Source organism: Frieseomelitta varia, unplaced genomic scaffold (genome assembly GCF_011392965.1).
Source record: "Frieseomelitta varia isolate USP_RPSP 00005682 unplaced genomic scaffold, Fvar_1.2 scaffold_586, whole genome shotgun sequence".
Lineage (NCBI taxonomy): Eukaryota > Metazoa > Arthropoda > Insecta > Hymenoptera > Apidae > Frieseomelitta > Frieseomelitta varia.
Genome location: NW_025110352.1, coordinates 202,736 through 230,671, shown reverse-complemented (window position 1 = coordinate 230,671; position 27,936 = coordinate 202,736). Strand labels below are relative to the sequence as shown.

Here is a 27,936-nt window from a genome sequence, read left to right as displayed (position 1 = left end):
CATATTGATTTCAGGCACGTTTTCTCTTTCATGCCGTTACACACAAACGTGCTGACCGACGCGATGTCGATTTTACATCGAAACAACGAACTGTTTAAGTAATAGAGCAAATGATAGAATGTTCGATCGTTAGAACATTTGAACAGCGAGAATTCCAATAACGGAGATTCCCCTGTAACTTGATATCTGCATACGTGCGGTGGAACGATAAATTTTATATATAAATATTTTCACGGACCTTTGAGTCTCTGTTTAAACAAACTATCCAGCAAGAGAACCACGTTTTTATATCGGACCGAGAGTTCTCTTAACTCGCCCCCGTTGAAACGCTGCCTTCGATCTAAATACGCCGGATTTGTCAAACTGTCGTCCCAAACTAAAAAACTGCATCCTACATTGAAAATTGCGCGTATTACGTTTCCCCGGTTCGTTCTACTTTTTCACGTGCCTGTGTGTATCGATACAGAGCGTGCGGCGCAGTATTTCAACTAATTATCCATCGTTCGTGCGTGCATACAGAAGGGAATATTTGGACGTTCGACGTCGGCGAATTCTTTCAGAAACGGACTCGCGATTTCACGAAATTTCCATCCACGGAGCCCGATATTGTGTTTCCTCGCTTCTCCGGATAAAAAGCCAACAAGGCACGCGGATATTAAGAATCGATGGACGGAACGTTCTGCGTCGAAGGTCACCGGATTGAAAATAACGTTTGGTCGGCTAGCTGCATTTTATACTACATTAGGATTCAACCTTCCCTCGATGGACCTGAAACGTGCGCCGATATTGGAGTAAATTCGTCCGCGTACGCGTCCCCCTTGTTCCAGTTTTAATATCTTGCTTATGACTTATGCATTAAAATACGCATTGCACATGTATTGCTGCATGTGTCGCATTAATATCGACATCTGGGTCTCGATTAGGGGGACCTTTCTCATTTTTTTCTGACGACGGAAAATTAATTGGGAATATCGTCGAATTGTGAGAGACAAATGTAAACGATAGATGGGTATTCCGATGCTTCGAGAATTCTTTGAAAGTCGAACGTTTTCATTCGTTATCGGTTGGATAGAGATTCTCAGGAGATTTCACTGTTTTTATGTGCAATATTCGGAGTTAATCGAGCAGTGTAATATTACCAGTGACAAGTTTAATTGGAAGGAATACAATTGAAAATATAATTTATAATTTATAATTTTCAATCTTCGTATGAATCGAGATTTTCTTAAGTGATAAAAAGTATCTTGAAATAAATCACACAACTGTTTATCAAAAGTCAATTGATGTAATTATAATATACGTAATGTAATTAATATGATTGTAACAAATCTAATTAATATAGTTATTTTTGTGCAACAAGTTACAGTATCCACAGATAGATATACGCATATAAAGCCATATAAAATATATTAATTAACACAATTAAATGTCATCGTTAAATTAAACACGGCACGTTATCGTCGACTTCCACGAGCATAAATACGACCAGCTTTAATTCTTCATCGTTCAAATGCATCTATTTATTATTTTGAAGAACGGTCCAACAGCGTGCGGCGACCATAACCGCCGGGGGAACGACAGCGGGGGACGGGCAAAGAAGCGTGAAAGTGCTTAGGAAGAAGCGGACGAGACGTAATCTTAAGTAATGCGTTGCCATTCGTCAGTTGTTGAATTTTACAGTGGCGTGGCCGACAAACGACCGACGGGATAGAGTTGCAAATCAGGAATTTGTCAGCGTAGAACCGCTTTTAAACGAGTGTCCTCCGTTTTCAGTAGTCGCGGGCATTTCGTTTGATAACGCTTTTAAATTTTCGTTAGCGCGCGCCACGCCGCCACACCTACTCCTCCCTCACCCCCGTAGACGACGTAAAGTAAGAAAAACGATCACACAGCGGAGAAACATACATACACTAGACAATCTCCGTTCTATTCAGCAACTCCGTATATTTATATTGCTCGCAGCGACCAAGGTATTCTCGGATCTCGAACAGAGCCGGGTATCCGCATCTATGAGCCATCGTACGAGTGGATTTTCACGAACGGTACGAATGTCTTTTGAATTATCCAGCGGAACTCTATTGTAGCCGTGTGATGCTTGAAATGAAAGTTATAAGCGAAACCTCTCGCTGCGAGGACAGTAATCGCAAACGATGGGGATAAAAGGAATGAAAATTGAGAACTGCTTTGCTCGAGTCGAAAGTCCGAGTCCTTTTGCTTGTCGAATCATCCGAAACAATTGATACAAAATGATTTCTGTTCGCGTGAATGATACTTGCGTCTAGTGTCTCTTTGTACAAATTAACACTCACACGTTAGGATTGAAATCCCTTCTATTAGGATTTGTTTAGATGTAATTTTGAATGTAATTGCACGTATGTCTAAATCATTAACATCGGACGTCGTTCCTGAAGGATTAATATCTATAATTGTAAATTTTATCGAAGTTTGACGAATGAGTTCGAAGCTGTTTGTTAAAATAAATATTCAGAAAAGTCGAGACATCTCCAAACGTACGCAATATTTTTACACGCACAAATATTACCCACATGTTCTGGCGCAGGAGCCATGCTTAAAAATAAATGCCATTATCAATCCAGTTTCTCGTTATCAGTTTCACGCAACGTTCATACGACCAATCGTTTCTTTCATCCCGTAATGCAGTTTGTATTTGAGCAGTAGCAAATATGCAAATACGCCAGCAAACTGTCCCACGCCGTGTGTAACCGTGGCCAATATTAACAGATACGTATCACGATCGTTGGGTGGAACCGAAAACGATAAAGCACGACACAAGCGGAACGTATCCATCCGGTACGCTCTCACCAGGGGGCAAACAATAATTACGAAGCTCGCCCGTAGTCTTGGACAACTCCAAGGAAATTCCGATACAATCTCCAGACCTAGAGCACACCTAGAGCTGTTCGCTCTTTTATTTCTTCAGCGGGAGACCAGCACCCCAAACGCGAGATAACCGGGTTTCTTCGTTGCGCGCTCGTTGCTTCGTTTTCTATTATTAAGTTCCAAACGTAGCGAAAAGAGCCGGGTGAATGTGTTTCGGCGGCGTGGGATAACTCGAGGCAACGCTAATATTGCCGAGGTTCTTGCCAAATTGTCGCAATAAGTGTTGCCAACGTGCCTGTGTGCCACTTCCTTGCTACACCGCGTTCTGATACATTCTGCGCGGTGGGGCGAATGGTGTCGCGCAACCTGCTTCCCCCTACCGAGTGATTATCAACCCTTGCTCGACTCTGGAGGTTAATCGAGCCACCGCGGGAAGAAATTTCGGCTTCATTGCCCTAGGAGGAACCTCCTTTTCTTCTATCGCGCGCTCGCGATAAACCCGGCGCTCCGCCGGACTATTTTCTCTCCTCCACTTCCTCCTTTTGCTTTTCTCGGGTATACAGTGTCTCTGGTAGCGAAACGGCGAAAGGAAAGAAAAAAAACAACTTTCTTTGGTAGAAAAAAATTTTAACTGTAGACATGCATATATATATGTATATGAAAAATCTGAAGGTTTGAATGGACTTTGTTCGTCGCTCGATTAAAGTACAATTTCTTTGCACACTGCCTCGAAGTTTCTTTCTGCAAGTAAAATAAAGATTTGTTTAATAGTTTGCCAGTGTGACGTAACGAGAGTGAGGAAAAGTTTCTATGAATATTATAATACCATGAATTGTTAAATTCCTTGCGCCCTTAGTGTTTGATAATAACTTTTAGAATTTGATAATAACTTTTAGAGTTTGATAAAAAGAGTTTGATAACTTTTAGTGTTTGATAATAACAAACTGTAAAGTTTATCACGACCCCAGTAAATTATTACGCATTTGTTTATCTTCGGAACGCTCGCGGATATTCACTTATCAGCCTTCGAATTATAAAATTGCAAAGTTAAATATTAGTCGTAAATTATTCGGCAAAGCCACTTGTATTAGCACAGTTGATCAAACAGAATATTGGACTACAAAAATATTTATAATTCAGAAACTTCGACCTGTTGTAAATACTAAATACGTTAATACACTGGCTTTCGGAAATAATCAAGCGCACTGCAAAGTGTTTAATAATTATTCACGCATACATAAAATAATAAATATATTTGCATATTTAACAAACGTTAAAGACATATTGAAATACATTTAAATAAATTATTCTCTTCGGTATTGATATTAATACGTAAATAATTCTCCCACAAAATTATACACTTTCCTATACATACTTACGTATATATTATACTTTCTTTTCCGATTAAAAGTGCGTTAATCAATATATTTGTTAATATACACCTTATAAAATGTGGTATCGCAAAAATTTGCGCAAAAGGAACTGAAATGGAACATTACTCTAGCCAAACCGCCTTGGCAGCCACTACTTGCTTGTTTGGCCATTATCTCACTCGTCTTTCGTTCCAAGAAAAGTTTGATCATTTATCAGGGAACCAGAAGAAGATAAACAAAAAAATTATATGCAATTGAATCAAAGGAGATGACAAACTCTGCGCAAATCACGACCAATTTATTATTCTTTAAACACACATTGTATATGTATTATGTATATAATTCCACTATATGACAAATGTCTCGCATAAAGCAATTCTCAAAGCACTTCGCAAACTGAATAATTGCATCTGAAGCGTCAACAGCGACCATTATCGTGAGTTTCCCTCATTCTTGTCAGCGGCAGTCAACTTTCAGATAGACAGAGCAACATTTTCCAGCTTAATGTGCCCCTTGGCTAGAATTCTTACCAAAACGAACCAAAGGGAACCGAGGGAACGCTCGCACGCCATTCTGCAACGTGCACGTAATACACGTTGCGTCATTAGGACATAATAACTTCGTAGTCGCAGTAGTCGCGACGAAATTACCGGTGCATTAAGGTTAATTCAATATCAGCCGTTTCTCATCTTTAGCATCTTCAGTGTAGCCGCCTCTGCTCGTTTCGCTAGCACTAGGTATCGAGCCTCGTGGTACAGTAGTAGCCGTCTCTCCCCTTTGTCCTCCGACGCTGCGAGAAATAATCGAACGAGTGGAACGAGCATTCGCGAGCGTAGCAAATGGATAGGGTGTCGGAAAGTTTATTGAATCGGAGCCATGGTTTCCAGATTAATCCTGCGGTTTGCTGAGACGCGCCGTGCCGCGTCGCGGCAACCTGGCGTCGACGAGAATTAAAACGATTTTCAACGATTTAATCCGACGCAACCATCGAAAAGGTTTTAAATTCTTTATGGAATGATTTACTTTGTACTTTCCGACGCAACGCAGAAAATATCGATATACAGTGGAGTGCAAAATTGAGTCATATAACAAAAATATTTTTCATTGTTAAATAAAGTATAAAAACACGAAGATAAACTTGACTATCTGATTCTTTATAGTTTTAGGAAACTGCAGCTATTGTTTAACTTTTAAGATTAAGATTCTTCCTGGCTGAAAAAATTAAAAAACGTAGAATCAATTTTGCACCAGAGTTTTTCATAGTCAGATTTACAAGCTTTATCATACCTTAATATTTTGTCCATAAGCTTAGATAATAGCTCTAATAAGTCTTGGCACACTTTCAAACAGTCTTGAGCAGAATTCAGATTGCATTTGATTCCACTGTTCTATAACACGAGCATGTAGTTCAACTACTGAGCTGGGAGGAGATTTGTATGCGTCTAGAATTTTTTTTTTCGATATACCCCATAGATTTTCGATGGGGTTTAGATCGGAGCTTCGTGCAGGCCAATTTAAGATCGAAAATGCCTGAGTAGGCAGCTAATTAGTTACGCTTTTCGCTGTATGTTTCGGGTCCGGATCATGTTGAAAAACGATTTCTTCTACAGCGAAGGACATATTTTGCATACAATTTGGCAAATGTTTTTTTTAAAATGTGTTTGAAAGTGTGCCAAGACTTATTAAAGGTATTATCTAAGCAAATGGCTTATGGACAAAATATTAAGGTGTGATAAAGCTTGTAAATCTAACTATGAAAAAACTCTGGTGCAAAATTGATTGTACGTTTTTTTAATTCTTTCAGCCAGGAAGAAACCTAATCTTAAAAATTAAAAAATAGTTTCAGTTTCCTAAGACTATAAAGAATCAGATAGTCAAGTTTATTTTCATGTTTTTATACTTTATTTGACAATGAAAAATTTTTATTATTGACTCACTTTCTTCACCCCACTGTAGATGCCGCGTTGTTGGCAATTTGCGCCCGTGAATTTGTTTCACGACAGAAAGCTGATTATTCCGTTTAATTTTGTATCCTTTGCACTGCATTCCTGATTCGTTAGAGAAATTACAACGTTTGAAATTTGGATTGAAGATTTATAGAATCGCTAAAATTCTTGGTGTTGCGAGTGAATGTTTGATAGACAAGATTGGAAGCGCGAGTCCGTTTCATTCTTACAGCGACGTAACTGTAACGATGAAACGTGCCGTGAAAAATGTATCCTCGAACGAAGAGTGATATCGCGTTGTCGTTGTTTAAAAAAATAATACAAAAAAAAACGTCACTGTCAGGCGTGAACAATGTTTGAACATCCGATATTTTCAAGTTGAATTTAATTATTCACTTTATAAATCCCAAGTTTACTGCCATTTCTCGATAACAGGATCAACTAACAATGACGTTGGCGATATCTCTCTTGTGTATCTCTCTCATAGTTTCTTATACTCTTGCATTTCTCCCGATGTTTCTCCTTTTACCGAAAACTCGATTACTCACTGTTCATCATTTTTTTTTTTTTTTTTTTTTTTTTCTCACTAATCATTGCGTCACTTGAGCCGTCGAGGCAATTGATAATCACGCGTTGATCAATTTTAGCTGTTCGCTGGCGAGTATGACCACTGACGCGAGTCGCGGGATAAAAATAACAAGCGAACGGAGGACGGTGCGAGCAGCGTCAGTGACAGAAAAGTTATTGGATCGTGTCTGCGGTTTAATAGGATTGTTGCAATGGCCAGTCGAAAGCTATCAGCTCACGGCGCGACGTCTCGAGGAGGCACAAAATTAAACATCCCTCTCGTTTCCTCCCTTTCTCCGTGTCTTTCCAATGTCGCGCTGGCGAACGTTTCTCCCCTCGGCCCCTATACGGATTTCTATCAGTTTTCCACCGCAGAGGAGCATCGATATTTTGTCTCGTACGTTCTACTTTATCGTGTCTTCTCCGATGAATCCCTCGAAACACAGAATGTTTAAAACATTCTACTTCTCGGCTGGTCTTTTCTCTTTTACGTCTTTATGACTCTTGTCGACGCCTCGTTCGCTTTCTACTGAAGGGAAATGTTCATTCGACAGAGATTGGAAAAGCACGCTGTTACTCTCGAGTTTCGGAGACACGATCTTATTATAGAATCGACGAAACTATCAGTGACCAAAGTGTAAAATCTGTGTCAGAGAGGAGTTCGTAGTCAAATCTGTGGTTCACTTTACATTGAATTCATTTCATCTGCATTCACATAAAGTTCCGTGTCTTCGGTATAGTTAACAATGATTTCCTAAGATGCTTAATTTCTTATAAGAACGACATATTTGCTAAACACAGATGTAACACTAAATTTGCCATGCTACGAGTTTCTTGACAAATTCCATCGATATCACCAATTATTTGAATTGTTAATCAATCTCATAAGTAAATACTACCTGTCGTGTTCTATAATGGAGAATCTTACTGTTGCTACGATGTAATAGCTATTTCATACAGCGTTCGATATTTGCTTATAGCTGCGTAATAAAGCGTTTATATCCAAGCTTCTCTCGCTTTTACGTGAAAGGAATGGAAAACAAAGAAAACAGCCGCGTGTGTCACACGATCGTATTATATACGATATGTATTGTTTACATATAGATACATACATACATACATATTTTATCTTACAATTCCTATTTTATACAGTGATATCGAGTATCAGAGACAGAGTACATTTGTTTCTGCTGAAAAATTCACGTTTCCCTCGTTATTTTTCCCTCTCAATTTCAAAATTCACGGCTACAAGATCTGCAGTTTACTTGAAGTTATTCGAAAACATTATGAAGAAAGTTGCGCTATAATGCAGGGAATGTTCGAGGTGGATTGTGATACATCATGGATCTCCTTGCAATCTCGTAGGCGAGGAATCAAGATATACAGGTTACGTTGCTGATCCAATCTTTTAGTTCAGCTATGGCTGTGAAGGTAGTTGGATACCGGCCGTCGCATGATCGGCTCCACGATGCTACTCCTATAAATGTCGATAACATTGTTCACAAGTGACGAACGTGTACAAGCATCGACATAAAGCACGACTTACATAACATCAATACATTTACATACTTGAAATCTTTCTGCTATTAAAGTGGAAGTGAATATAAGAAATTAGGTGATGTAACATCGCGTTCCTAAATTTCAAATTTGATAACAAGATTAAACGCAAGTTGAGAAAATTGAAATGAAATTATTGAACGTTTCTTTTTAATTTCTCAATTGGAAGTGATTATTTTTTTTTTGTTTTTTGAAAAATTACTGGCATTAGTGGAGCTGCTTAAGCGCATAATAATTCTACGTACCGTCCAACAATAACTTGAAAACGCAAAATTCCATTAGCTGCAATTATACGTTAACAGCCAGAAACGTGTTAAAATAAATTGAAATGTATTTGCTCGGTATTTCATTCGATTTTGTTATCGATGAGAATTCTTAACGAACGTTGAAACTCACCGAATAACCTGTTCTGAAAAATGAGAGGCGAGCCAGAATCCCCGACGCAGAGTCTAGCGGTGTCCGATAAGGCGCAAAACATCCTGTTGGTTAATAAGTCACCGCCATTCGCTTCTTCGCAGTTCTGGTTATTAATTTTCCGCATCGTGCCGAATAGAAGTTCGTTCGAGACGGGGCCGAATAACTGTAATAAACGACCGCGTTACTATATTCCGCTTCGAGGCACGTTGATCCGAAAGTTTTTCATACCTGGTACGCACCCCAACCGAGAACACTAACTAACGAGTCGTCGTCGATCATCGAATGTATTTTGGGCAGTTGAATTGGTTGCTTCGTGTCATCGTATTTTATTTTGTCCGAAAGCTGTGTCAAAAGATATATGTTATTGGGAATAATAAATGATGAATCCGATATATATGTGAACGTGAAATATCTGCTATAATTTATATATATATATATATATAACCTGGAGTAATACCTTTTTACTTGGAATTTAATAATCCTCCAATTTACGATGAAACAAATAATATAGTCCAATTAAAAGAAATAAAGATAAACTTGGAAATTTCAGAAAATTGATATTTTTCCTTAAAACCATACAACATTTGTATTAAACATTATACATTTCATTAGACGTATAATTTAAAAGTTATTCCAAGTGTGCAAGCTACGCGAATCACCCCGTATATTAGACAACGTTCGAAATTAGAATTTGCTCAACAGAGATTTAACTTGAAGCTCATTATCACAATTATATATGCTGAAAAATAGATGAATTATACATTTCATGAGACGTATAATTTAAAAGTTATTCCAAGTGTGCAAGCTACGCGAATCACCCCGTATATTAGACAACGTTCGAAATTAGAATTTGCTCAACAGAGATTTAACTTGAAGCTCATTATCACAATTATATATGGTGAAAAATAGATGGATGAAATGTCTTTTGGTAGCCACGATTAATCAACAGCCCAACTTTTTACAGATTTTAACGTTTAAACTGTCTGCGCTCGTTCGATACCGTCACCATTACGTAATGTTAAATACGAGTTAAATACGAACGTATTCGAACGTTCAGCCGGAGGAGATGAATTGCGTATTTAAAGCACGTGAAAAATGAATTCTCTCGGCAACGAACCAATTATTAATTGCACCTTTTCATACCCGTTGCCCGCTTTCAGCATTCGTTTCGATACGATCTTGACAATTGCAACAGCCACTAAATAGCGGCGACACGCACAGCAACAAGCGACAAGCGAGAACGTATTACCTCAACGAGACCAACGTCGTAGTCGTAATTAATTGCGTTAAAGGCAGGATGTATCACGACACTTTGGACACTATAAATGTCACCACCCTCGTAATAACGCGACGTGCCTGCTCTCACGTGAAATGCTTTCACTCGTATCCTGCGAAACAACAAAACCGAGTAAGAAGAGAAAGAAAAAAAAGAATGAAATGAATACTTGCACGAATCGTATGCATGTGGAAATCGTTCGTAAAGAACGCGATAATTGATAGTAATTGTCGCTCGAAAATCTTAGGACACTTTATTTATCGTATATAATGGAATTTTTCCACTGCAAACGTGTTTTATAACGCAATTGTTGATATATTAACATTTTGCAAATTCTTTATGGTGTAAAATAGATTCGTGCAAATGAAGTGACCGAATTCTTTACAAAGCTTTTGATTCTCAGTCAGTTTGTGAAATTACAGTTCAAAGCAATCGAAATAATCAAAATATTCTGTCAGTAATACGTTTAAGACAAAGTTGTAATTATTATTAAATCTTATTGAATTATTAGAAATGAAAGATTGTTTCTTCTCTTAAAGTATTTCTTTCAAAGATAAAACCAATTACGTTATATATTGATTAGTTTCAAACTGACAAAGATCGTGAAATCGGGCATTCCACATGCAACAACCCGATGTCGTTTCATTTTTTTTCAATTTTGCAACAAACACGGTACTCGTTCTAAGGCTCCCGAGCAACGATATATGGATATTAATCTTGCCTGAGGGCGCACTGCGCCGACGTTAGTATCCACTTCTCGCCGATGATACCGCCGCCGCAGAAATGCTCGACTTGGTGACCGAAAAATGTACCATTGTTCTGCAATGAGACCTGCGACGAGAAAGACAACGATTCCCTAAATGCCAAATCGACCGTGAAGATCGATCGCACGTTATACTAACCGCAAATGGATATTCCTCTATGCCGATCCTCTTCCCTCCAATAATCCTGGATTCAGCCGGCCCCGGGAATCCCGCTGACTCCGAGACGATTCTTTCTCGATAATCGGCTGTACAACATTCAAATCAGATGAATCGTTTAATGCGTTTCGCGCGATATAAATGCGCTGCGCTGCGCTGCTACGTCCGCTCGGTTAATTCCTTTGGGAGACACTCGCGCTATTTTCTCCTACGTCTTTCGGTTAATTATCAGGTTAATTATGTGGAAAATAGTGTTGAAGCAGCGTTTGTAACGGAGAGTTGAAGAAACTACGATTTTACTACGCCTTATATTGGAATTGATAAAATGGAGTTAATGTAAAATTTTTTGTTAATATAAGATTTCTTTATTTTTGTCTTAGTATTAGTAGAAAAACAGTGTTGGAATATTCATAGTTGACAGATTAATTTTTGCCTCGAATTAATAAAATACGGAAGACGCAAGCTTTTCAGACACACACAAAGTAGTATTGAAATTAACAAACTGAATGTTGGTAATATATATAATAATTAAATGATTAAATATATTAATATATAATAATATAATTAAATATATTAAATATATAATAATATATAATAATTAAATAATTAAATATATTATAATAAGTATAATAATTAAATATATTAATTATCTGCGCGTCATTATTATTACTCTATATGAAAGCAATTTTTCAAGTTAAGAGAGCTAAGATCATCACAAACATGTCCATGATAATTTATTAATTTACCAACCAATAATTTGACCAACACTTTACACAATCGACAAACGAATTTAATTCGAAACTCTAATTGCACAACACCAAGTGTACACCAACAATAAGAATTCTAAAATACGAATGTGTTTAATCAGAAAATAAATTTTACACAAGACATATCCAGAAATCGCGGAGAATATCGTCGAATCGAAGATAACCAGGAACAGCAGTGCGTGCATCGTGGCCACGTTTGAGATCATCATGGGGACCGGGTGTTCCTTATAAAGCCGCAAATAATTTCTGCATAAACAATGCATTCCAGGAATTACTGTCTCGTTTTCTCATTTATCTAGAAGGTGTTAATGCTTCGACATTAAAGCTAAGGCTACGACATTAAGGGCTAAATTGTCACCCGTAATAAACGTGTTTTCCGCACACGGTTAGAAAATGGCTCAAGTTATTAAGATAACTCTCAACGCTGAAAAACGCGTTGATCGCCTCTGTCGCAACATGTCATAAATTGGACGCTTTGGCAAAGTTCACTCTTGCAAAATTCCAGCGCTTGTTTAATCTAATTGAATAAATATTGATACTGCGTCAATGTTGCAATTGCAGCGTTCTTTCTCTTCTTCCTTTTTTTTTTTTTTTTTTTTTATAAATTGTAGATTTAATTGCAAAAAAGTAAACAGATAACAAACAGAAAGAAGACAAAGTTTCGCTTAACCAACATTTTTAAATCGATAGACGTGTCTTCAAAATGTAATGTTTACCTAACTTTTGTATTCAACTGTCTTTGAACTCTGTCATTAGATTATTAAATCTTCGTATATTCAGTATAAAAGTATAAGCAGCAATTATTCCAAAGACGTACGTAACACGTAAAAGTTTAAAAACTCTGCTCGACGGCAAATTCTCTCGCGTTTTCGACAGAGATCACAACGAGTCACGAGAGAAACGTACTAACACGATCGTGCTAATAACATCGCTACAGATACGAATCGCTGTTTATTTTAAATCTTCATTTATTCCGATGTCTGTGAGGATTCATCGGGGACATTCGTTTAAGCGAAGCTACGAAGAATCGCTTTTCGATATCAACATCGTGTTGAGAGGATCGTTTTACGTACACCCTTGACGATTATTCATCGCGGGGGCTAATTGACCTGTGCAAATGTCGGGTTAATATACGGCCCGCCGTCCTGTCTCCATAAATACGTAACGCCCTTGCAATTTTATCGTTCTCACTTGTAACCCTGTTTTCCTTTTTTTCTTTCTTTTTTTTCTCTCTCTCTCTCTTTCGTCACGAAGCATCGAGTTAATTAACACCGGTGATACGAGCGCCGGAAGCTATTATGTCCCCCAAAAATAATTTTCAATTACACGTGACGGTGCGCGCGTTGTCGTAAAACGAATCGTTAACACGGGATAAACATTCAGTCTGCCAACGACAGACGGAACAGGTACTCGCGTATCTCTTGCTTGTGTGCCCCTCGCGTCAACGGGCACCGAGTAACGCGATATTTATTATTAAATTAACATACGCACTTCAGGCTCGGCTGGAAATTTTGTCGCGCTTAATCCTCGAACATGCTCCGATATAACACGATACACAACGATCAACTCGGATACATTCGTTACTTCTGCTCGTCTGATGTTTTTATTACCCATTTTCGGGAGTTTATTCCGATTAATGAGTCATATATAACGAGAATTTGCCACTGAATTTTATTTAACTGTTTTGAAAACACCGTTTCGATTATCTTGTCCGTGCTCCTCTCGGATCATTCGATTTCAACTTCCAGTTCGTTCGGGAAGGCATTAATGCGAATTTCCAACAGAGTTTCCATTATCATTTACGAGAAAGCTTCCATATTGTTTTATTAAAATTTGTATTAAAATTTCGATCATCGCTGCGTGCAATACCGGAAGATTACGTTTCAAGAAAACGTTCGCACTCGGTTGGTTGTTTCAAGCTGATTCACCGCCGTGTGTATCCTATTTATTGTTTACCATTAGTTTGTTAAAGTTTCGTTTGTTCCGGGGTGACTGATCTCTCGTACACGGGTGTAAATTTGCCGCGAGTACATTTCGCGGTTAGAACGCGGGATGTTTCTAATTAATTGCTATTGAAATATTAATTCCAGACTTTAACACAGCCAAAATGGCCAGAGCGACCAGTCTATATAATTTCTCTTGGAAATTTTATAGCTGTAAAACATTTTTAGACATTTTTAGAAATTTCTCGTAGAAATGAAAGCTCGTGTACTTTATTATATTAGTTATAAAGTTATTAGTATATTAGTTATAAAGAATTTATTATTTGTTTTGCCCGGGTTGTACTTAAATATACTTAGAATTGAGAAAATATTGCAATTTTTGGGACAAAAATTTCTCAACGTGCGTGACACGCCATTCCAGCGCAAGAGGTTAACTACTTGCGCTGGCAACTGATTGCGGACCATAACGAGTGACCAAACCGCATACAATAATCCGTCGCTTTCTTTCTGAACTCGTCGGTGTAATATCACTGGAAATTATTGAGAAGTGATAAATTTAATATTTGTTTTGCCCGGAAATTATTGAGAAGTGATAAATTTATTATTTGTTTTGCCCGGGTTGTACTTAAATATACTTAGAACTGAGAAAATATTGCAATTTTTGGGACAAAAATTTCTCAACGTGCGTGACACGCCATTCCAGCGCAAGAGGCTAACTACTTGCGCTGGCAACTGATTGCGGACCATAACGAGTGACCAAACCGCATACAATAATTCGTCGCTTTCTTTCTGAACTCGTCGGTGTAATATCACTGGAAATTATTGAGAAGTGATAAATTTATTATTTGTTTTGCCCGGGTTGTACTTAAATATACTTAGAACTGAAAAAATATTGCAATTTTTGGGGCAAACAATTCTCCACGTGCGTGGCACATCATTTCAGCGCAAGAGGTTATTATCCCTGATGGAAATTCTAAATACACTCCTGCCTGTTAAATAACATTCCTTAGAAACTTTCTATCAGTGCGATAGAAAAATAGTCCAGTAGTCGATGCTTCGATGTTCGATACCAGTTGAATCTTGGATACTCTTCGAGACTCTCATAGCAAATTCCATCTTAACGAGTCAATGAAGAGCGGAGAATCGAACGCAGACATGATGTGAAATGACGTCGTTTCCGGTCATCAGGGAAAAATGGCGAATGAAACGCGACGTAATCGGCCTTTGTGCGCCGTTCCACCGATATCGTTGGCCCGCTTGCTGGCGATTGCACGATCGTACACGCGGCAGCAATTTAACCCCGCTTTATCGCTCCTCGCTCTCTCGATGAGCAAAAATTATCGCCAACGATTTTCGTAACAACGTGTTGGCGTATTTCATTCGGTTGTTTCCAACTGGGACCCTCTATTCATCCGGCCTTCGCCAACTGGATCGGCGGAAAATATTTCAGCGGGACGGGCGCGCGGCGTTCGAATTCCGCAGCGAAATGTGCATTCGTAATCCGAGGTAGACGCGAGTCCGCCATAAATTTGGATAAACGTCACCCTACCTCGTCCCCCGCCCTCCCCACGATCGTTGTCTGTCGTTCACCGTAATTTCAATAATCGTATCGCGACCGATACGATGTACACGTTCGACCAGCTCTTTTTACCTCTTCTTTCTCCTCTCTCTCCCTCTCTCTCTCTCTCTCTCTGCTTCTTTTGCCCTTTTATCAGCGATCGGACTGTCGCAGCTGAGTCACGAGTTGATTAAACGCTCGAACGATAAAGAGAGGTGCATCACTTCTCTTGCGCAATGGCATCATTGCGGCACGCATTAATTCGTTCGCATGCGTGAACGACGGCCGCTTCTCGTTTCAGTACGTGTCTGCGTATTTTGTCGGAAAGGGGGATTTATGTATCGAATGTGCCTTATTAAGAGGAATGGAAATTATTTATTAGCAAATGATGGAACAATTAAGTAAAAGTAGATAACGAAATAATTGGATAATTTATGTAATATAATAATATAGTAACGTTGTAATATAAGTAAAAATTAGTACTTTCAACGTAAAACATAATTTAACCGCGCTCGACAAGTAATGACAACACCGAGTGGAAAATGTACGTATTTGGAATATGGCACAAGGTAATTGGAAAATATACGCGTTAATCGTTCCGTAATTCGTATACATATATGAAAATGTTAAGTATAAAAACCAACAACAGGTTCTTGTGCGTTATGTGAAATTCTGCTCGGTATTTCTCGGTCGTATTGCCCACGCACAAAAATATATGTACACACATACGCATAGTTATCAGTGAATCCCGCGAATTATAACAAACCAGAATTTCGGAAACTCCGGAGTGTTTAAGGAACTCGCACGTGTTTCGCGTGCGTTCGTATATATGTTCGTGTTAAGCTTCCCGTGCAATGCATCGTGGTAGATTCCAAGTATCAGAAGTTGGAAATTTCAAAGAGATTACAACGAATTAACCTGGAAGAAAGTTCACGTACAAGAGAGATGCCGCGTTTGCTCGCAGCTCACATCGAACGAGTATCTTTCTGCAAACGCTGTTATTTCGGTTGGCAACAGCCAGTGAAATGACGTGAAATAAAGTTCGATTGGATTGCCAGCTCCCGCTTCGTCTAGAATATTTTGATATTTGAAAAGTTTGCAAAGTATTGAGCAATAATGGCTGTTCACTTGCAAAGAGGGACTTTGTTAAATTTACTTTTCACACGCGATGAAATTTTGCAGTATAACGTCGAATTTATAGTATATCTATTTTTATGATAAAAATTAAAATTGCAATTCCTTGTAGATTCTGTATTTTATATAGATGTTGAGTTTTAGTAAATTTTTGCTACTTTTATCATAATTCTTGACAGAGTCTGTATTAATACACATTACAGTTTTGTTTAATATGTACCTAATAAAATGTTATAGAATAATATATAAGTAATTTTATGACTAAAATTGTACCATAATTTTTGATTATTTTACGGTATAATATAGAATGTATTAAACTTCATTTCTAATTTATATTTTTTTGGGGGGCAATTTGGAATATTTATTTCTTTCATTTACGACGCAGAAATTTCTAAATTATGTAACGACTATCTCCAGTGCTTTCCCTTTGTACTAAAATTTTTCATTGAAACAAAGTTGCAAAACGTAGTTCACGGTGTATATTTACTTTTACATTTTTCATCCGTATTAAGTATCAACTATCGAATGCATTACTGGCTGTATAATATTCTGTATAATATACCTGGCTTAATAATACATCGACTTCACAATGCCGCGCTTGCGTACGTGTACAGAATAATGTAATTTAATGTGGAAGCTTCGATGAAAGCTCGAAGGTAAACAGAGATCTGGGGAGGGGAGAGGGGGGGGGTGATATTTTCGATCGAAACGTAAATATTTAAACGTAAACATCGTATTATCCAATAAAATATAAAAACACGAATGAATCGACGACTGCAACGAACGAAAAACACGTTATGAAAATATATCTTTGACTCGGCGAACGTTAAACGCAGACGAGATATGCAAGGTAGATAATTCCGGACGAGTTCCACTCGGTGGCGAATCCCGATCCACCGATCTGCGTAGATCGCAATTGGCACGTCGAATTTCGACATTACAACATTCGATAGATTCAGCTCGGTCGAAATTTCCTCTCTCGAGTCCTGTTTTCGCGTGACGTGTCAGAAGGATAATGGTAACTAAATTCCGGCTGAAACAAAACTGAAACAATACGAGGTGTCGTACGCGAAGCGGAGAGGGTTTTAGCGTAGTTAATCAAGAGCTCTCGTCCCATCAGTCGCGGGGAAACGCGCTGCGTGACCGCGGCCAGAGAGGGAGGAGGAGGAGGGGGCTGAAATTTAAATGGTAATTTTCAGCCGGATTACACGTTATGGAATTATTCGTGGCCCCTCACTCACTCTTTCGTATCGCCGTAGCCAGGATAATGCCGCCTTATTTTCATTGCGCTCAGTCGGCCGTACCATATATAATACGCGTTGCTTCCTTTGCGCGAGTGCCGCGTGCATCACATTTATAATACACTTGAGATACGTATGCATGTACACGCCGGCCGGCCGTATATTCGTCGCTCCGCGGCCATCATATAATTTTAACGCCACCGCCCTGGCCTTTTACGTTTACGAGAGTCGTTTGGCGTTGCATTAATTCCTGCCTCCGTTCCGCCAACCCTTCGAAACACGTGTCCGCGTTTCTGTAAACCAGCCGCGTTTCACCATTCGCGCCACTTAGGAATGTATTTAGAGACGAGCTCGAGCACCTCGGTTCGAGATTCGTAATTTTTTAATGATCCTAGGGCGCGTGCGTCTAACGCGTCTGACGCTAACGTGAGATCACGTATCGTGAGATCACTTTAAAAAGAAGATGATAATGGAAAACAATTGATAATCCTGAAAACTGAATATAACTGTTCTTTTTTTTTTTTTTTTTTTTTATTTATTTAATATCGCATCGACATCTCGGTCATTAGCGACGTACAATTCGGTTGTTTTGTAGAAGAGATTGGTGTTCTTCAGAAATAATAGATTGTGTTTTCCATATGGTCCTTACAAGTGAGGACTTCGAATGTAATATAACTGTTACATTCGATGACCTCCCGAGAATTGAATTAACGAAACGTGTTCTTTTTCTGTCGCTTGGATGAAACAAAGTATGTATTTTAACCACGTTGCGCTGGCAACTGATTGCGGACCATAACGAGTGACCGAACCGTACGCAATAATTGATCGCTTTCTTTTTCTTTTGAGCTCGTCGGTATGATATCACTGGATGGAAATTATTAAAAAGTAATAATATTATCATTTGTTTTACCTGTATTTTTCTGTATATGTGAATTTTGAATATATTGCGAGAGAAACTTCACGAAAAGTCTAGAAGCGAAATACGTATCTTACATCTTACAAAAAGAATTTGATACTTCTTAGAAGAACTTATAACTTTATTAACTTCTTTGTTACATAATGAGTGAAGTGTATTTTAATTCAACAGCTCTCTGAGATTTTTCTTGCGTAAAATTGTAATAGTGTACAACAGTACTATTTGTTAACATTATTCATTTAATATTTACATAATATTTGAAGCAAATACATAGTATTAAAACCAATATCATAAAACGACCAAAAATACTTGCTGAAAATCTTATTTCCCTGGTTTGTTGTAATAAATTTATTCGTAATCATAATAGTAAGCTAACTTAATAAAATAAAGTAAGAAAACAATTAAATATTTTACATACGTAAATCGAGTTACTTATCTTGAACATACCTTTATATAAGAGTAACAGTCGGTTGGTCAGCAATGACTTACAATTAGAAAACTTGTTGACGCGTTTGCGAGTGCAACATTCGAAAAATAAAAAATCTTCTCCATTGTATCGTATCGGTGTAAAGTGCGTTCAGCTTGAATAGATCGTTTCCGCGTATATCTTTTCTCTTTGGTTCCTCTCATTTTTTTTTTGTTTCTTTTTCATTCGCGCAAGCTTTATCACGCGTGACAAGATTTGCAAGTGTTCGCGTGTATGTGCGAGCAAGCTACGTTACAACGTGGAAAATAGAAAAAAAAAAAGAAGAGAAGGAAAAATGATACGCTTTGCCAGCCGCAAATGGAACGCCATTTGTCGTCGTTTTAATTGTTTTATTTCCGGGCCGAGTTTTATTTACTGCGGAGTAATCGAAATTGCGGTCGAGTCGTAGTAAAAATTATATAGAGACACCCCCTCCGCGTGTGGCGAGAGAGCGGACGCTGTCGCGTCTACGTTCCAGGGTGAAATGTTGCGTGGATAAATCGTAACCGGTACGTGGCTAGTGCAAATATTATTTTTGCGTTGCTCGTTCCACGATGGAATTCACACTAGAGATCCACCTGCCCGCGGACGAATTAAACGCAAGTGGAAATATTGGTGAAAACGAAGCAACGAGGCAATATTCATTGACCGATCGAAATAATCGGAACCGCGATGGAATGTGGAATGTGATAAACGCTTGCCCGATTATCGCGTGAATCTTTTGTCAATTTAAGAAGCCCATTTCACGTTTTATTCGTGTTGTTTTCCTTTACATAGGTATAGTTCTCAGTATTGCGTGATTATTTTAAGAGATAATATCAAACGTGCACTCGAGGCTATCATAGCGTTTCACGATAGATGTAGATTTAGTAGAACATAGTCTCTTCAACAGTAACGTGAAGCCAGCCAGAAAGACTTAAATGGAACAATTTTAGATTTCAGGTATCGTTGATTACTCTTCTTACACTAAGAAAATTATCATTGCAAGAGCAACAGTGATAAATATTTTCGATGCGCTTTCTTCAATAATTTATCGTTGATTGACAATGTTATGATATCGTCGCGTCTATCTAGCTTGAACAAAAATATCTCGAGTTGTTTATAATAAAAACATAATAAATATAATAATAAAATATAATAAAACATAATCCTAATCTTTCGTAGTCGTATCGAGCAATCATCGCAGAAACCGATATTTACTTCCGTTGATACTCAAGAAAACCAATTAATCATCTCCCTCTATACAATCGTTCGCTCTGCCACTTTGCTTCTCGCGAACTCTTGGTACCCTTTCTTTCTTGATTCACGGCGCTTGTCCCAACTGGAAACGGAGAATGCAAGTTTGCGTCTAGCCGCTTCTATTCACCAGCGGCGAAGGACAAAGAACGAAGGGAAGAGGAAAGTCCAAGAGAAAATTCCGTTAGGACCAATCAACGTAGACACGTCGCAGTCCCGGCGAACTATCAGAAAGTTGAGAGAGTTTCGCGCGAACTCCTGGCTCCGCGGAAGCAAAGGCGAAGAAAATGGAGAGTGGGGAAGGAAGCAGGGGAGGAAACGTGATTAAAGTTCGTCGCGATCGCGTGATGGCGCTCGCGTGACGATGCCCGCCTGTTGGACAACGCCAATCGATGTACATACTACTACATATTTTAATGTCGATATCGGATCTGTCGGTGCTTATCAGTCTCGCGATGGACTTGCTTGCTCTGATTTCATAGCCAGAGACAGTGAGTTGTTGGACTCTTGATCGGGAACCATGTTGCGGATGTTGGTGTTGCTCTTCGTGGCGCAGCAGGCGCTCTGTTTCGGACCTAGGATTATAGGCGGAGACAACGCGTCCATCAACGACTATCCGTATCAGGTGAATTAATCACGGTTTACGCGACTTTATCGCCTAAATACGGGGAGCAATACCGCGTCGAACTCCTCGGCGTAATCCGAACCGAGCGTCTAATCCGGCGCTATAATATCGAAATAACGATCCAATGCCAAACGTTTCTCTACAATAGGTGTCTATTCACGATCGGAGGCAGCTGTTATGCGGTGGCTCTTTAATCAGCCAAAACTGGGTGTTAACCGCGGCACACTGTGTGTCAGGGTACGTGCAGATCGGGTTGTCGAACGATACGGCAGCTAAGTAAACAATTTATTAACAGACCGAGGCTTTTTGTGCATTTTCTGCGAAATTAAAGTACGTAAGATTGCAGGGTCTCGTGATACGGAGCAAAGCGTCGAGAGTATGATACTCTCTGGTAATATTTGCTACGTGAAACAATTTCAGAAACACGAATTTCCATAAAAATTCATAATTTATTTACTGCTTACTGCTATTATTTTTTAATCGATAGAGTGGTAATTCGTGAGTGGTTAATTGCGATTGTAATTTGTAGACTTCCTCCCTCGCAACTTAAAATTCGTCTGGGTAGCTCTTATAACAGCAAAGAAGGCATAATGATCACTGAGAAACTTCAGGTGATTCTGCATTCGAATTACAACGAGAATACCAAGGATTACGATGCCGCTTTGATAAAAGTATGTTTCTGTGTTTCTTCTTCAATACGATTCAGAATTCTCTCGTAATATTGTGTAACTCAATGTAATGTTATTATATAACATTATTTAGCTGGAAGCTTGACACTGTAGATATAGAAAAATTCTAATGAATCATCTCGACAACTTAATCGAATAGAAACATAATTCCAAAAAGATTAACTCAGATAAGATAAATCATGTGTACATCCAATTTCGTTCGTATTAATTAGATGAATTGCCGACAGATGTTTCCTTTTGCTGTTTGAAAGGTACAAGATAACGTCTTTGGTAAAAGTTTCGCTAATCCGTTCTGAATTGTAATCGAACAAGTTCCTCGAGCATTTCCTCAAATTATCGTCATATAAAATTTTTATCTTGTATCTTTAGTTAGTATTTTATAGACATATTCAGTCTCTGTGAAACGAAACCAGATCATAAAACACTCTAAATTCAAAATTATCTTCTTTCCCGCAACACACAAATCGAACAGCCACATAATTTAGAGTATATACAACAAGAACGTATTTCTCGACAAGATAATAAAAAACTAGCAAAATCCGAAATCACGTTCCTCGCGTGAAATCACACGTACGTGACTAATAAAATCCCATGAAAGTACAGACATTGAAGACAATATCCGTATTACCGCATAATATTAATTAATATTACGAATATTAATATCATAGTTACCGCAGAGCGTGACGACGAACGCGAACGTAAAACCGATCGCCTTGGCATCTTCCGCGAACACGATACAAGGCGGAACAAAAGCAGTGGTGACAGGATGGGGCTACGTGGCGGTAAGTTCTCGGCCATCCATTTCAGCCTGTATCGTTCCGACAGCTAATGCACAGGATAAACCCGTGTTTGACACGATGGCCTGATACTTCGGTCAACGGTGACGTACGCCGAGACTGATTGCCTACCTGTGCGAACTCGCGCAAACATTAAGGTTTGTTTGTCGATCGGCCGACAGTGTTCGCTCGTCATGGCAAATATTCGGTTGCGGTTCGCGCAGGTTTGCATCGCCTCGAACTGCATTGCGCTTTATATAGATGCTTTGCATATATATAGTAGAAATATAGTTCTCACATGTGCTGGTGTGATAATATTTCGATTCATGTGTTCGTGTACTTGCAGCCAGGCGGTCCGATATCCGACAGGCTGAAGTCTTTAACGTTGCCGGTCGTCGATCAGGCGACGTGCAAGAAAATTTATGGCAATCTGCTGACCGACAACATGTTATGCGCGGGCATTATGAGTGGAGGCAAAGACGCTTGTAGCGTAAGTTTATGAGAGTGTTTTTTCTATTGCTCGTTTTGTAGATTGACAGTAGATTCATAATAGATTTTGATGGTAGATTCGTAGAATTTTATAGAATAGATTGAGAATGTTTATGCATTTATACGTATGGCTATTGTTTTCATTTTTTCACGTCTGTATTCCATCAGGTATCTCTTATTACAGATCATATAGGGATATGTTTTCATAAAAATATGAAAAATTTACATATTGGAAATGAGTTTTATGTAGAAAAGTTTCTGAGCGATTGGTGATGTTAATTATTAGATATCATAAAGAAAAATTGTACGAACTGTACGTACGAATAGGATTAAATAACTACATGAATGAATCATATTGGATCAAATGTATATGAATGGATACTGGATTAAATAGTTTCGGAGTATCGATTTTAATTTCTATTATATAACATTCGATTCGATTAATTTTATCATCATAAGAAATCTGAGATAAGAATTTTTCCCAAGAAGTTCGATAGATAACGATTTGACAAATATAAACTCATCGCTCTTTTAAATAAATGGAAAATAAGATACGATTATGATCCAAGTGATACCAACGATTAATTACCAAAAGATGATATCGAGAAGTAAGATTTTGTCAAAGTTCTCAAAAACTTTTTCTTATCGTGATCTCATATGATTATATCATAGCATCTGTCAGAGACACCACAATTAATTACATAAGTTGGAAACCAAAGATTGGACAATTCATTCTTCTCTCTCGCAATGAAGTGAACACTATTGATAAAATTTTTGTCTTTGCTATACGATGCCTAACAAAAAGATTTTGTGTTACATTAATTTATTGTTAGTAAAATTTACTTTATTTTACAACAGATTATGTCATCGCAGGTTCAGAAAAAGAACCTATTCGAATCTTAGGAAGTTTCTTAAAAATAAAGTCCTTTCCTTTCAAAGTAAAAACATTGCTCGTAATTTTTCTAAAATTAACAATAGGGTACGTAACTTCAGAGAGATTCGAAGTTATACAGCACCAAAAATTACTCTGTATAAAAATGCTTCGTTTAGTAATTACAGATATCTTTTATCTGTAACATAGTTTATTAAATTCGGCTGATACATTACAACATAGTGTATCAAACTCAACTTCAATATTACACAATTGCACAATTTCAACTGTACGCTTTCGAATTTGTGTCCAACTCCAAAGTTTCATCCATAATCAAACTAATACTCCAATTTACTCGTAGTCAGTTTCGTTTTGACAAACGAAAAACCTGAGGAACGAAATTTCTTTTTTCATACATTCATACAACTGTTGCGGTACGTGCGGACAAATTTTGAAAGCTTTAATCACGTGTCGCAGATCGACTCTGGAGGACCATTAGTATACAACAAGGTTCAAATTGGCATCGTGTCTTGGGGCTGGTATGGCAGTTGCGCGAAACCTCAATATCCCGGAGTATACACGCGAGTGTCTGCTATACGACAATGGATAAAGGATAAAGCGCAAGTGTGAAATTAATGTCCCTCGGCGTCCACTATATTAGGAAGAGATTTATATTCCTTTGCAATCGCGGGGAGAGCGTGTTATATTGCCTGAAACGGGGAAACTAGCGCGAAACTTTCTCTCACATCTTTCCACTGGACACGAATGTACGAATAATCTTTCTTTTCGTGTAACAATCTTGTAAATCTTAAATCTACAAATATGGCATTAGCAAATTGTAGCTTCAGAAGAAGAGCAGTGATTCTCGTCGATCGCTCTGAAACTGGACGTATCAGTTGTAATATTCCATCATTTGCATCGTCAATTCACTTTGCGATTCAATGAAATGGAATATCTATTTTATAATTATTACATCAAATTTGTAATTTAATCTTAATGTACACGGGAAAAATTCTCCCTCGTTTACCGATTAATATATGCGTATTTTTCGTTTCGTTCCGTCAAAAGAATAAATCTTGTTTGATGAAAAATTAAAGTATCTGAATTCTTCAAAATATCCGTAATTTAAAAAGTTCATAGAAGGAAAAAGATTGGATATTAAAATGCCTGTTACTGATTAAATTTCTTAATTGTCAATCTAATAACTTGTATGCATACTTGCTTGCCTGTCGAACCGTTCGATGTGATTTTAATCATACTTGAACCAACCAGAGAAAGGAAAATGAAAATAGTTAGACGGGCTAGACGGGCTCATCAGCGAGGCTTATCTAGCAGACTTTGCCATAGATGCGGGAACATTCAATATTGAAAGGACTTCCTTTGCGAGCGTTCGCGTAATTTTGCTGCTGGTTTGTAAACACTCGAAATTTCGGCCAAATTGAAAGTAAATTCGGCGAGTTCGAAAATTTTTGCAGAGAATTGCAAGCAGCCCGTGGACCGTGCGATCCACTAAAATCTAAATTCATCAGTTCGAGAAATGTAACGTTGCTTGTTTGTCTTGTTTCCTCGGAGAAACTCAAGAGAATGTTCTCGTGGTTTTGTTTCTTGTTACGTTACGTTTCTTCGTTCTGATGGAACCGAGTGCGATGTTTCTCCGCGTTGCGAGAAGAGGATTACGAAGGATCGAAAGTAACTTGGTTATTAATAAAGTTCGAATTCCTAGTGATTGGAAGATCCATTTAAGATCCAATACAATATATCGACGAACACGAAGTGAGGAAGCAGTGTTATTAAAGAGGTCCGGTCTCGTCGGATAACTAATTCTTCAAATACTTCAACGGTCTTTGCAAAAATATAATGTAGTTGCAATGAATGCCTTGTGATTTCTACGTATATTCCCAAACTGTTTTTAAACTTTACCAATACAATTATAAGTTAATAATATTTTGTATCATGCGTGAACATGAAAACTGTTGAAATATATAGCTTATATTTCCTTGAGTTTGAATCATATTTTCTAAGAAATAAGTGCCTTTTTTATTTATAACATTAATTATTAATATCTTAGAGTTTATATATTCAGTAACTCACGGAAGTATCTGGACATTTACTTTTTTGAATAGGTTATGTTCTTACATTGTGTGTTATATTACGCGTTGAGATTTCATTAACATAGTATTGAGACACGACTACCGTGATTATTTTCATAAAATTTGGAATAAATCTGAGATACATAGAAATTACAAGCTATTTAGCAAGCACTTATATATTTCACAGAGACTGTCGATATAATTCCTCATTTCTAAGAAACGAAGATATAATTCCGAATATAATAAAGTAATGTTAACAAGTGTAACTCTGAATAGAACACAATTCTAAGAAAAATATAATTCTGAATACAATCCGAGCTTCTCCAAGGATCGAAACTCCCATTTTCCCAAGAGTGAAATGTTGTTACATTGTGTGTTATATTACGCGTTGAGATTTCATTAAGACACAACTACCGTGATTATTTTCGTAAAATTTGGAACAAATCTGAGATACATAGAAATTACAAGCTATTTAGCAAGCACTTACATATTTCACAGAGACTGTCGATATAATTCCTCATTTCTAAGAAACGAAGATATAATTCCGAATATAATAAAGTAATGTTAACAACTGTAACTCTGAATAGAACACAATTCTAAGAAAAATATTATAAATATAATTCTGAATACAGTCCGAGCTTCTCCAAGGAGCGAAACTCCCATTTTCCCAAGAGTGAAATGCAACTTCTCGATATCCGTTAGCCGATCGGCGCAATATCGAGAGATGAAATTTCTCGCTCACGCGTTTCATTGCTCTCGCAGTGGCGCGTGGATTCCGTGGATAGTCAGGAATTGTTCTTTGCTTTTCAACAACAATCGACCGCGCGCCGCAATTCAGCTAATTTGCTCGGGCAAGTTGGAAAACTTTCGAGAAGCAGCGGCCAACTGGCGTTTAAATTTCAGTTAACGCGTTTTAAAATCCCAAACGATCCCCACGCTCGCGGGAGTTAACGCGAGAATTAAGCTTAATGGCGGAGAATGGACGAACGGTTTTTCGGATGGTTACGCTTCCGAATGAAAAGTGTGCCTCGAACGAGATTACTTGATCGCAACGATGGTGAACGTTGATTGTTGGAACGGGGAAACAATCGTGTCAGCGTTTGCTGCCGGCGCTAATTGTTTAAAATTTTTTTTCGTTGGAACGTTTGTTCGCGTTGAAGGAGGAAACGTTCGAGGACGAATGTTTGCATCTATCTATCGAGCAGATTCAATTTCAACGTTCGACGTTTCTTCTTCCACGTCGGGACGAACGATAAAATTATCAAATTGGCATCGTGTTGAGAACTGAAATTGTTATTTCTTCAAAAAGAGAAAGCGTACTTCGAAGTTTTTGTTCTTGTGACTAACAGAAACGTACATACTGTTGCTAAATTTTCATTCAACTAGGAACACAAGTACATTTATTCACATTTATTTATGTTTTTCTGAGGATGCAAGCTAGAAGTACAAGAAAATATTTTAATATACAGTACCGGGCAAAAGTTTTACTGTATTCAGATTTCTTGCATTGATTGCTGCATACTTTTTAACTGCATGTTCATTTTCTATATTATAACTGTACAGAGCATACGAGACACTTTAAACAAGAAAATCATATTGATGTTAGAAAATCTACGTATATGTATACACATATTATTTCACGTACCAAAGAACGTGTACCAAAAACTTTCGACCATATATGACAATAAATACGATTCACCAAACTTATTGCCTTACGAATTATCTTACAATATTATACACAATATTACGACCACAATATAATCTTCATTATACCACATTAAAGATAACAATTTACATACAATTCGTTCAAGAACGAATACACGTCATCAAATGTTCCGAGCTGTTAATTATCGAATTATCGTTGGTAACGAACGTGTGTTCATATTTATGGTAATTATTTTCGTTCTTTTTTCGCCTGGCAAGTGAGAATTATCTTATATTCGTTTCTTAATATATACGATGCCAATTAAGCGACGGGATGCAGTAGCGTCTGCAGCGCCGATCAATTATATCGAAGGAGGTGTTTCGCGGTCGTTCTGGAGACAATTAATGCTTCTTGCGTCACGAGATACGATGATCAAGCAATTTACTTTCTATCGGATCGGCGCAACCGCGCCCGACGTCGCGATACCGTTCATTTTCTTGGAAGGGCTGCGCAATTTCAAGTGCCGTCGAATGAGCCGTATCGATGAGCGCTTACGACATTATCTCAACGACGGTGGAACCGGAAACAGCAAT

At 38.0% G+C, this 27,936-nt stretch overlaps 2 protein-coding genes across 2 annotated transcripts; one reads left to right on the top strand and one right to left on the bottom strand.

Annotated features, from left to right (window-relative positions):
* Window positions 1-7,909: 7,909 nt before the first annotated feature.
* Window positions 7,910-11,897, bottom strand: LOC122534307 (trypsin-1-like). The gene is made up of 7 exons (XM_043664815.1): window positions 11,780-11,897; window positions 10,880-10,986; window positions 10,699-10,808; window positions 9,951-10,089; window positions 8,930-9,043; window positions 8,681-8,864; window positions 7,910-8,204 (listed from the first exon to the last, which is right to left on the bottom strand). Exons 1-7 carry the CDS (start codon window positions 11,871-11,873, stop codon window positions 8,101-8,103), a joined length of 852 nt encoding a protein of 283 aa, XP_043520750.1. The 5' UTR covers window positions 11,874-11,897; the 3' UTR covers window positions 7,910-8,100.
* An 8,377-nt stretch (window positions 11,898-20,274) lies between these two features.
* On the top strand, window positions 20,275-24,599 carry LOC122534304 (trypsin-7-like). Its single transcript, XM_043664813.1, has 6 exons — window positions 20,275-20,783; window positions 20,932-21,020; window positions 21,313-21,454; window positions 22,141-22,254; window positions 22,595-22,738; window positions 24,086-24,599. The coding sequence occupies exons 1-6, from the start codon at window positions 20,679-20,681 to the stop codon at window positions 24,236-24,238; spliced, it is 747 nt and encodes a 248-aa protein (XP_043520748.1). The 5' UTR covers window positions 20,275-20,678; the 3' UTR covers window positions 24,239-24,599.
* The last annotated feature ends 3,337 nt before the right edge of the window (window positions 24,600-27,936 follow it).

Bases quoted from the DNA above. Each gene is read 5' to 3' on its own strand.
- LOC122534307 (XM_043664815.1), bottom strand. From the start codon at position 11,873: ATGATGATCTCAAACGTGGCCACGATGCACGCACTGCTGTTCCTGGTT. The intron at 9,044-9,950 runs GTAATACGTTCT...CTTTTGACACAG, and splicing joins ACGACGTTGGTCTCGTTGAG to CTTTCGGACAAAATAAAATA. The intron at 8,205-8,680 runs GTGAGTTTCAAC...CGACATTTATAG, and splicing joins TTTTCAGAACAGGTTATTCG to GAGTAGCATCGTGGAGCCGA.
- LOC122534304 (XM_043664813.1), top strand. From the start codon at position 20,679: ATGTTGCGGATGTTGGTGTTGCTCTTCGTGGCGCAGCAGGCGCTCTGT. The intron at 21,021-21,312 runs GTACGTGCAGAT...TGTAATTTGTAG, and splicing joins GCGGCACACTGTGTGTCAGG to ACTTCCTCCCTCGCAACTTA. The intron at 21,455-22,140 runs GTATGTTTCTGT...TTAATATCATAG, and splicing joins ACGATGCCGCTTTGATAAAA to TTACCGCAGAGCGTGACGAC.